General features: G+C 32.3%; 1 protein-coding gene across 7 annotated transcripts; it reads right to left on the reverse strand.

Annotated features, from left to right (window-relative positions):
• LOC107626929 lies at positions 4,749-10,945 on the reverse strand. Of its 7 annotated transcripts, none has more exons than XM_021118669.1 (5): positions 10,614-10,944; positions 10,291-10,475; positions 8,584-8,681; positions 5,659-5,766; positions 4,749-4,950 (listed from the first exon to the last, which is right to left on the reverse strand). In XM_021118669.1, the coding sequence occupies exons 1-4, from the start codon at positions 10,625-10,627 to the stop codon at positions 5,686-5,688; spliced, it is 378 nt and encodes a 125-aa protein (XP_020974328.1). In that variant the 5' UTR covers positions 10,628-10,944; the 3' UTR covers positions 4,749-4,950; positions 5,659-5,685. The 7 variants fall into 7 exon arrangements, 6 of the variants coding, with proteins under 6 accessions (XP_020974328.1, XP_020974322.1, XP_020974329.1 ...); XM_021118663.1 differs by having other exon boundaries at positions 8,567-8,681; XR_002359153.1 differs by lacking the exon at positions 4,749-4,950 and adding an exon at positions 9,634-9,783 and having other exon boundaries at positions 5,465-5,766; positions 8,567-8,681; positions 10,614-10,943.

Raw genomic sequence — 11,718 nt, forward strand, 5'->3', positions numbered from 1 at the left:
TTGTTCATGGAAGGAGGGGAAACCGTATGTGTGTGATGGCTACGCAGCAAGACAATGAAGAAGGGAGGGTTGGGGCTGCGCAGCGTTGAAGAGAAAGAATGGAGGGGAGGGTATGTCAATTAGGGTAAGGGACAATTTGGTAATTTCAAATAAAATTGGGAATAATATAGTAATTGAAACCCAAATTAAATCCAACACTAATCATATATAGAAAAATACTATTTGCTCATCAATTTTATAATTTATTTTCAATAAAATATTCAAATCTAAAAATTAGAAATAATATAATTAATTTCTCTATTTTCCAAAACAGCAGTATTAATATATTAAAATATTAATTATTTAGTCCAAATTATATAAAATCCTTATTATTTCACAACTACCAACTTTATAATTTGAATATAGAAAAGAATTCAATCATTGTAAAATTGGATAATAATCATAACTTATTTCAAATTCAATAAATCAAAACTTGCTTTAATTATCTTTAATAAGATAATTTTTGAAATTAAGACTATAAATAATTATATGATTTGAGACTTGATTATAACGAGACTTTTCAAAAGTTCTGGGTCTTACAATTTATACACAACAGAAAAAAGCAATAGATCACAAATAAATAGCTAATCATCAGGTTCAACAAAAATAAAATAAAACAAAAAAAAACTAACACACAAACAACATATAATCCCTTCAAAGAAACTCCAAGTAATCTAACTCCACTACTACCTACCAAATCTAAACACAACCAAATAAGCAAAAGAAAACCAAAATAGAAACATCACACTAAAGCTTTCAAATAACTGCTATCATTAATAGAAAAAGAAATCATTTCCAACGTTTTGGACATTTTTACAATTTGCTGCAAAGATGTTGATAAAACCACCATACAGGCACATACAAAAACCTTTGAGGTTAACTTTAACATCAGTTACACTGCAAATACCAACACTAATAACCACAACCATGACTGACATTTTCACTTCCCTTGAGTAGTGCTTGCTGTAAAGGATCCATTCCATCACACAAACCACTGGAATCATGCTACTTTTGATAAAATGAGATATTAAATCAAACACTCCTTAATCCTTGTTTAGAATTTTATATACACTAAGACTACTCTTCCCTGCAACATAAATTTTATGTTTATCTCATAAAACTAGGAACATCTAAATTCTTATCACTCATCAGCATGAGGCAACTTCAACTGACTAACTTTTCAATGAATTAAAATAACCAAATTAAGCTAATCAGATATGATTTCTCTTTTGCATGTTGATATAAATATATATATATTCCTATTCCTATATAATTAACACAGAATCTTTATCTCAACAAGAATAGAAAATGTTAAACATAACCAGGTAGAGAAACATGTAATGCCTTTTAATTTCTTTTTTAATAACTAGGTAGAGAAAATGATAGAATTCTTTTGGTCACACAGCGAATACCAGTATGGAGGCAATAAAGATGGCTCGAACACACACCCCCTCATGAACTTGAATCATCACATTCACTAAGTCAAGGTAGCACTAATCATATCCATCATCTTCTAATAGATTCTAAATTAATTCACATAAACAACATTCAAACTTCACTTAGTTAACCACATACACTTCACTAAAATAATAAAATAATAGATCGCAATCAGATTGAAATTAAAAATTAATAATCATAATAATAATACATAGATTAAAACTTACAACAAACTAAGTTGTATTATATATTTCAGAAACCACAAAATAAAAAATTACAAAATAAAGAACAATTTTCAACTAGAAGAGCTTCAATGAAAAAATTCACATATCAAATCAGCAGAAGAGCCTCCTTATAATGCAGCAACGAGAAAGTTTAACTCTGTTGTGGTTCATCAGTAAAGCTTTAAAGATGGCTTTGAATTCTAAAATTGATGAGTTTTAGGTCAATCATCAATGGAGGTTTTCTATTTGTTGTGCGCGAGAAAGAAAAGATCAAAGAGACCAAAGTTAGAGTTGAAGAATGAAACTACAGACAGAAAAAGAGAGAGAGTAACTGAACGAGAGTGACAACGGAGCGAGTCTGACGAAGCGACGACGAATGCAGGAGCAGCGGAGTGAAAACGCGCGGCGGCACTGGAGAGGGAAGGTTGGTGAAATGGTGGAGGGGAAATGGAGAAGGCGCCAATTGGGAGAAAATGGTGAAATGGCGGAGGTAAAATGTAAGTGGTGAATTAGGGGGAAACAAGGGACACGAGAAATAAACGCGGGTACCATCTTTTGTTGATAAAAATTGACGGTAACTTGGTCGATTTTAGTTAAAATAAAAATCAACATTCTAACCGTCTATTTTATATAATAAATCTATACCATCCATTAAATTTTAAAGAGGGATCTTCACCGTTTAAATTTATCGACGACAAAGTAGTCTATATTATAAATATTAAAATAGACGGTATGCCCGTCGATTTTAAAGAAAAAAAATTCCCATCCACATTTCCGTCAATTAGGTGACGATAATATTAAATTATTATAAGACCACTAAAATAATAAACGATTTGGTCGTCGATTTTAATATTTCATTTTAAATTAATTTTTTTCATTTTATCGATGGCAAACCGTCGAAAAATATCAACAAAAATATGGCTGTCGATTTTTAGCGTCAATAATTACGCTGTTTCTTGTAGTGTATAAGGTAAACTAAGTAAAAGATAAAAAACATCTAAACACACTATACAATACTTTAAAATTAGATTTTATTGAAATTTTATTTGACTTAAGCATCGGAGTAATTTTAATAGGTATTTCACTTATTTAGTGTTTTTTGAAGTCCAACTTATGCCTCATCTGTAAATTGAAGATAGGACGGCGTCTTCCTTTAAAGTTACGCGATATACCAACAACAACAACAATGTGAATATTTCAATAATAATGATGTTTTTACATAAATATCATATTATGAATGGATAAAGATTATCATGTTTAACTTAATCATTTACTAATTTACAATGTAATTTTTATGTGAAGACATCATTATTAAAATATTTACCTAATAACAAAAGAAAACCTTTAAATCGTGTACTTAGATCTCTTAATATTTTCATATGTAAATAAAAATATACCCAAGCAAATAATAATATTAGTTTTAGAGTTCCACATAAACCGGCTTAAAATCATAATCATAGTCATTATCAGATAAATATATGGAAAAGCAAAAGCTCAAAGTGGATTATATGTGTGGCTACGAGATCAGCAGCCACACCCACATGTTTGTCTTCACATAATAATTGATAGCCATCTTTGGATGAGTAGTAGCTTTTTTGACATAAACAGAATAAACTTTTACTTTAATGTAGACAGAATAATTGAGGAATTCTTTCTCACCACATTCTTGGAAAGGGATTAACCCGTTCATGTTGGGAAAATATAAGCGACTGGAATTAAATCGTTCATGTTGGGAAAATATGCAATGCAATGAAGGTGGTGGTTGAACAAATATATAAAAGCCATGGTATATTTAATAATTAAAAAATATAAGCATGTCTTATAAAATTATTATATATAAAAAATATTTTAATCTTAACCATCAATTTAATTTTCTACTAGCCAAAATTTATTACAAATCCTGGACCAATGATACGAATATATTTTTTTTTGAAATAAAAGAGCTCAACACAATAGAGTGGAGCAAATAGAAAACGATAAACAAACAAGCAATCAGGGGCGGAGCTTAGTTAAGACAAAGGGGGCCATGGCCCCCCAAACTTTTGGTAAAAAAATTAGTAATACTTCTTCAAAAAATAAAAAATTAGTTCAATTGGCTCAAATACTTTGCTATGACTTAAAATACCAAAGTTCAATCTTCATCTTTTGTTTTTATTGCACAATAATTTTTAGTTTTAAATATTCAAAACATGTTAGATTTGGACTTAACTAAGTGTATTCGTATTTCACAGCTCTTCTCTATTCAATAAGCAACATTTTCTCTACCTTTGAGTTCAAATATAAAAAATTAGGTATTTTTTATTTATGTAATTTAGTATTATTTTACATTTTACATTTTACTGTTTATCTAATTTAATTTTTTATATCATAAAAAATATTAGAATATTCAATAAGTATTGATATTATTGTATTTGTATAAATTGATAAAAAAAATTCAATAAATATTATAACACTGCAAGAAAATAAGCTTTTTGCCACGCTTTTAAAGCGTGCCGAAAAGTGCTAAAAAGCGTACCGATAGTTTTTCGCCACGCTTTTTGAGCTATCGGTACGCTTTTGAAAGGTCACATATGCGAGCGTGCCGATTGCTCTATCGGCACGATTTTGTGAATCTATCGGCACGCTTTTTCTTTCGCCACGCTTATATCTCTTGCCACGCTTAAAAGCGTGGCCATAGATGTTAACATATAGCTACGCTTGAAAAGCGTACAGAAAAGTTCACATATCGCCACGCTTGTAACGCGTACCGAAAAGTTCACATATCGGTACGCTTTTGAAGCGTGCCCATAGGGTAAAATATGGGTCACTTTTAAAGCGTGCCAATTTTCAGGTTATGGCCACATTTCTTAAGCGTGCCTGTTGAAGCCAATAGTAAGATATAGCCAAGCCAATAGTAAGATATAGCCACGCTTAAAAAGCGTGGCCATAAATTCGGTCAAAAATTTTTTTTCATTTATTTCATGCAAAATTCATATATAATTTTAAAATCAAAGACCAATTTTATATTGTCCATATCAACCAATCAAACATATATATAAACTTTCCCATAAAAAAAACGGCCTTATATATAAGCTTGTCACCACAAAAGTAGACTTTGATCACAAAGTACCAAAAATCAAAGTCATAAAAAGAAAATAAAAATTACATTTCAAAGTGTCAAATATCTATTTCCTTATCCTTGGTTACAAAATATCAAATTTCATGAGTAGTGTGTTCATTCATTATGAGCTCCATTATTTTTATCACTGCCCTCCAGAATTTTAAATAATCTGAAGTTAGTGCATGTTATAAAGGCTACTTTAATTAAGTCCAACAAATCCAATTCCAAATCCAAATTGATTAAATATGAAAATGGCAAGGCCACTTTAATTAGGTCCTGTAATAATGCATATTCAGCCATCACATACCTATCCTAATTCAACACAAATCAAAAACAAAAGAAATAGTCCCTATACAAGGTCACAACCATATGCTCCCCTTGGTACTTTTTTATCTAGCACTATCACATACCTATCCTAATTCAACATATACTTTATTTTTGTAGAAACTAAGAAAAATAAAAGGTCAGTTCCTGCAATAATTGAATTAAACACATATACTTATTTCTTTCTTTTTATCTATGGAAATTGAAAGAAAAACTCATGACAAAGCAGCAAATTAAACAATCACCAGTACATATTAAGCCTAAAAGTAGAATGAGGCAGGAAACTTGCCAAGGCCAACAAATAGATGAGAAGATAAAGCATAGAAAAAATTATAGTTAAGCAATCAGCAGTACATATTCAGTCAACAGTACACTACAAGAACAAATTATAGTAAAACAAATTTCACTTGTGATTTTATTTTAGAGGTTCTATTACAGAACAAATAAGTAATAACAACTTAACATTCATTAGCTTAGTTGCCTCTATAGAAGCTGTGGGAGTTTTTAAAATTAAACTAAAATAAAGATAGTCACCTAGCACCCAGAAACTAAATCTGTGCCCTAACAGCAGCAGTACTGCAGCAGAAGCAAACCAAGAGAGGTGGCAGCGGCAACAGCAGCGAAAAGACAAATATTAAAAGCCTAGAATAAAAAAAATAGACTTAAATAAATACTAATAAGATTCAGTTCAGGAATAAAACTTATAGCAAGCAAACAAACCCAAGATTCAGTTCAAGCAAACAAATGATATTTATTATGCAAGCACGAAAAACAAAAGAAAAAAAAACTTCTAAGAAAAAGAATAATACTTAAAAAGATACTCTCTTTCTCACCTTCAATTCTAAAAAAGTGCAAGCTATATAATGAATGCCAAATTTTCAAAATTAAAATTTGCACTTCCTTCAATTTTAAAATTATTGGAATCCATGGAATAATTAAACTTTATTGTTGTGATATAAGGAGATTCCCAAAATAAACAATTTAGGTTTCTTATAGAATTTTGTAAATTATTTTCGCCTTTAAATTTCATCAAGAAATTTAGTTAATTAAAAAGTTAATTTAAAATGGAAAATGCTAACAATAAAATCTTGTTCCTGTTAAGTGAATTCAACTAAAGTGTGAGACATGAGCTCTTAACGAATGCTAACTGATGATGGATTCTAGAATCTGGCAAATAAACATACACTAAGCACATTTCTTTTGTTATCATTTATGCAAGAAAAGAAGTTGCCTAGTCTAACTTAATCTAATACCGTATATGAGGTAAGACAGCTGATTACCATGTCTTGCATTTTACCATAGAATGAATGCTTGTAGCAACCACACCGTCTTCGAAGCTGTGACTTGATCCAGCTACAAATCTTAACACCAGTATACGAACCAATAATTTTATACCTATGCAAATTGGCAGTGAACATCAATAAACTAATATGGATCCATTCTAGTTTGCTTGCTTCCCTAAACCAAAAATTTACAGAAATGAACCAAATGCATGATGTATCACAACATCAATAAACCAAATTAGCCACAGAGCTCTTTACAGTCCTCAATCTGATTTGTAAATGTATTTTCCCAAAAACAACAATTTGATATATTTGGTCTATTGAAGACTAAATTGAGACATGCTTAATCTTTCAAGGACTGGTTTAAGTTTTTAACTATTAACCCTAAAATTAACATACCTTTTTCTTAAAAAAATTGTTGTCAGCTCTTGCCTAACACCAAAGCAGGGAAAGCACCATAGGAAAATACTTTTAAGTTTTAATTAGTCAACGGCACTTATAGGTTAAAATAAAATGCAAATCAAAGATTGTGTAAGGTACAACTTATTGTTATTTCATCACACAAATTCACACACATAAATGATGCACTTCACAAACTACACACACAGAAACATAAGTAGCATCCACACAGAGAGGGTTGGGGTCTTTTTCTTTTGTAAGTTTGTGACAATCATGGAATATAATGAACCTTACTGAATATAAATGTCATAAAAAAAGAAAAGAAAAAACATAAGATAGTAAAAATAGTAATCATATGATTGAGGCAGCTTAATAATATGAAATTTCTATCCAGTCCAACATGCCCCTAGTTCTTTTCCCTTCAATCCTTTTTTCCTTTTGCCTTGATTTGCTTACCCAATTTTGTTTATAGAAGCTTTTTAGTTCCATTGACAGTTAGGTGATAGAAATGTGATCGTTTGTACTGCCCTAGTTCCTGCTTTTGCTTTTCTCGACGGCTCTTGGTGCTGCAATAAAGGCCAGAAATGGTAAACTTGAATTAGATCAAGATACTTAGATATTCTGTCTTTTTTGAAACAACTGTCGATTTTGACAAAGAACTAGACAATCCATTGTTCAAATCTATTGATTTTTCAGTGTATCATGTCCGACTTAATTGTTTTCAGATGGAGTATCGAAAACTAAAACATGCTAAAGGACCTTTTTCTCTCACTTCACTATATCGAATAAAGAGTAAAGTATGTTTTTTATCTTTAGCCTTTGTGATTTTCTTCAAAAATGTCCCTAATGTTTAATTTTATTCAATTTTGTCCCTAACGTTTTTTATTTGTGTCAAAATTACCTATGAATATTAACTCCATCTAAAACGTTAGAGACAAAATTGAAAAGATCTAGGGGTAACTTTGACACAAATCGAAAACTTAGGGACAAAATTGAATGAATTAAAAACGTTAAGGAAAAAATTGAATGAAATTAAATGCTAAAGTGTATTTTTGAAGAAAATCGCAGACGTTAAAGACAAAAAGTATACTTTAATCTCGAATAAGAATAGATTAAGCTATGTCAAGCTCTTTTTCCACATATTTCCTGGGTGCAAAAACAAGAGTTTATTTTTCTAGTTTTGTTAAATTCCAGAGTAAGCATGTAGAGGGTATTGATATGGCACAACAATATAATTTTGAACTTCAATATGCAACTATGTTGAAACAAACACAATTTGATAGGGTTTGTCTATTCAATTTTTTTAAAGGTAAACGATTTTTCATGAGCTTTATTATGTTTCACTATCTTTATGATATACTTCACTAATACCTTTTCAGATCATGTGTTAATAGAGTATAAGATCGATGGTTTGGAACAGAATTCTAACCTAGACCAATGGCATCAGCGCCCTTCATGATCCTCAGCCTCCTGCATGTTTCGATGAACATCCTGCAAGGGTTTTCAACACCAAATTATTTAGTTAATTAAAAAGTTAATTTAAAATGGAAAATGCTAACAATAAAATCTTGTTCCTGTTAAGTGAATTCAACTAAAGTGTGAGACATGAGCTCTTAACGAATGCTAACTGATGATGGATTCTAGAATCTGGCAAATAAACATACACTAAGCACATTTCTTTTGTTATCATTTATGCAAGAAAAGAAGTTGCCTAGTCTAACTTAATCTAATACCGTATATGAGGTAAGACAGCTGATTACCATGTCTTGCATTTTACCATATAATGAATGCTTGTAGCAACCACACCGTCCTCGAAGCTGTGACTTGGTCCAACTACAAATCTTAACACCAGTATACGAACCAATAATTTTATACCTGTGCAAATTGGCAGTGAACATCAATAAACTAATATGGATCCATTCTAGTTTGCTTGCTTCCCTAAACCAAAAATTTACAGAAATGAACCAAATGCATGATGTATCACAACATCAATAAACCAAATTAGCCACAGAGCTCTTTACAGTCCTCAATCTGATTTGTAAATGTATTTTTCCAAAAATAACAATTTGATATATTTGGTCTATTGAAGACTAAATTGAGACATGCTTAATCTTTCAAGGACTGGTTTAAGTTTTTAACTATTAACCCTAAAATTAACATACCTTTTTCTTAAAAAAATTGCTGTCAGCTCTTGCCTAACACCAAAGCAGGGAAAGTACCATAGGAAAATACTTTTAAGTTTTAACTAGTCAACGGCACTTATAGGTTAAAAGGAAATGCAAATCAATGTGTAAGGTACAACTTATTATTATTTCATCACACAAATTCACACACATAAATGATGCACTTCACAAACTACACACACAGAAACATAAGTAGCATCCACACAGAGAGGGTTGGGGTCTTTTTCTTTTGCAAGTTTGTGACAATCATGAAATATAATGAACCTTACTGAATATAAGATAATAAAAAAAAGAAAAGAAAAAACATAAGATAGTAAAAATAGTAATCATATGATTGAGGCAGCTTAATAATATGAAATTTCTATCCAGTCCAACATGCCCCTAGTTCTTTTCCCTTCAATCCTTTTTTCCTTTTGCCTTGATTTGCTTACCCAATTTTGTTTATAGAAGCTTTTTAGTTACAACGGTATTTTCAACAATTATATCTAAGCAGAGATTAAGAACCACACATGCAAGTGTAAAAGTGTAAATATATCTAGGAAAGCACAGTCACATAACAAAGGGAGACAAAACTGGGTAGGAGAAAAATACACCCAAAAGTCACAAAGCAGAAGAAGAGGAAGGAACAAGGTTTCAAGATGTACCTTGGTAATTGTTGACCCAAGATGGCAGTGGACACCTACAAGCTTAACCTCATTAGAATGCTCCTTTATAGCATCTAAAAACCACTGCAGCTTCTCATTTCTAATGCCAAATTTAGAGTTCTTATTTCCAGTGACAACATAAGGATGGACCTAAGCAGAAAAACAAGGGTCTCTTAAGATATTTTTAGAATAATAAAGAGGACATCAAACATATAAATAAGTACACTACAAATTTAGAGGTTTCAAGTTGGACCAACAGTGATGTTGTGCACATAGCAGTTAATCATAAAAATAGCAGCAAGAGGGTGAGAAACCACAATAACAATTGAAATGGAGGGTTTTACTTATGAATGTTGCATATTGACACATTTTTAATGTTACATATCACGAGCTTATATTATTTGCTCTTTTCTATCACCTTTCAGATCCAGAGAACCAGGACCTTCCCCCTTGTACCTTTCAGAACATAACATGTATCGAGTACAAATTTGAAAATTTTACTCCAAAAACAAGCTGATAGAATCACGAATTGAAAAAGCACATGAATTTCACCAATTGAAACCACAAACACAAATTACTAAAAAGCAGCATTCATCAGAGATACACGCATTCAAATAATAATAGCAAGAAGTGAGATTAGGATGAAGAAAAGAATACCTAACAATATTCCTGTGCTGCATTTCCTTGAGGAGAGAAATCTCACGAAATGCAGTGCTAGGAACGCCTTCATCCTCCTGGTCAAGGCAAATCTTCTTGAGAGCGATGGTCTCATTGGTAACGCGGTCACGAGCCTTGTAAACGACGCCGTAGGTTCCTTCCCTAATCTTCTCAACCTTCTCGTACTGCAATGAATGAAGCAAGCAAAAAGTGATGAATCGGAATATGAGGAAAAAGAGAGAATCGGTGAATGAAGTGAGGATTAAAACTAAAATGCGTAGAATCAAAAATCGAGAATGAAAATGGAAGAAATTAGGGTTTACATTTCATCTTGCATGCAGTGGGGGAAGCGCAGGCGGAGCAGCGACTCTTCTGGAGGTGAAAGCTGCGGTGGCCACACCTCACACAGAGAGAGGTGAGCTGTACCACGACCATGGCTGGGTTCGAGAAGATGAGGCTGAGCAGAACCGCGACACAGAGAGAGGCGAGCAGCACCACGACCAGGGCTGGGTTCTATCGCGAAGATGAAGCTGACGGCGCCTTAGCTTGGGATCGAGAGGGTTCGAGCGAGAAGAAGATGAACGCTGAATTTTTAGGGTTTCATTGTTTTAGTTAGTGTGTAAGTTATCAGTGTTGTTGGGTAAAATTTGATAACTTACAAAAAAAAGGGTTAAGTGTGGGAAAAATAGGTAGGAAACTAAATTTTAGGGGAGGGGACTCTATCAGTACGTTTTTTTATGGTGCCAAAATACACAAGGTATAGCCACGCTTTTCAAGCTTAACAAAAAAAAGCGTAGCCAAATATCAAATCAGTGGCCACTCTCGTAAAAGCGCGCCGATTTCTCTCTATGGGTACGCTTTTCAAGCGTGGTAGTAAGAAAGCACGGCCAAATTTCAAATAAGTGGCCACCCTTAAAAAAGCGTGCCGATTTCTCTCTATGGCCACGCTTTTCAAGCATGGCAAAAAAAAGCGTGGCCAAATCACAAATCAATGGCCACCCTCGTAAAGCGTGTCCATAGACCACTTTTGGGCACGCTTTAAAAGCGCGGCAAGAAAAAAGGGTGCCGACAGGCCTTTTTTCTTGTAGTGTAAATTTTAATATTTGTCATTCTAACTTCTTTTTTACATATTTTACAGGATATATATTCAAATTTTTATATAAAATAATCATGAAAAATCAAAGAATTGATGCATTTTTTAAGAGGAAGGCTAATATTTAAGAAGGAGAACCAACACCTGTAGATAGTTTTTCTACTTTAATGAATCACGAAAAAAGTGAGATACAACCTCCAAAAGTTCAAAGAGTTACATCTGATGAGTTTGACCTTAACTCTTTTGGAACAAGACCCTGGAAAACGACTTTAAATTTGTCAATATCACCCAAATCAGAGAGATGAGGTTAGACGAGCTTATCTTAAATGGAGTCC

This window comes from Arachis ipaensis, chromosome B01 (genome assembly GCF_000816755.2).
Source record: "Arachis ipaensis cultivar K30076 chromosome B01, Araip1.1, whole genome shotgun sequence".
NCBI lineage: Eukaryota > Viridiplantae > Streptophyta > Magnoliopsida > Fabales > Fabaceae > Arachis > Arachis ipaensis.

Bases quoted from the DNA above. Each gene is read 5' to 3' on its own strand.
- LOC107626929 (XM_021118663.1), bottom strand. The intron at 8,682-10,290 runs GTATTCTTTTCT...CAATTTGCACAG, and splicing joins CAGCACAGGAATATTGTTAG to GTATAAAATTATTGGTTCGT. The intron at 5,767-8,566 runs GTAATCAGCTGT...TTTTTATTCTAG, and splicing joins ATGGTAAAATGCAAGACATG to GCTTTTAATATTTGTCTTTT.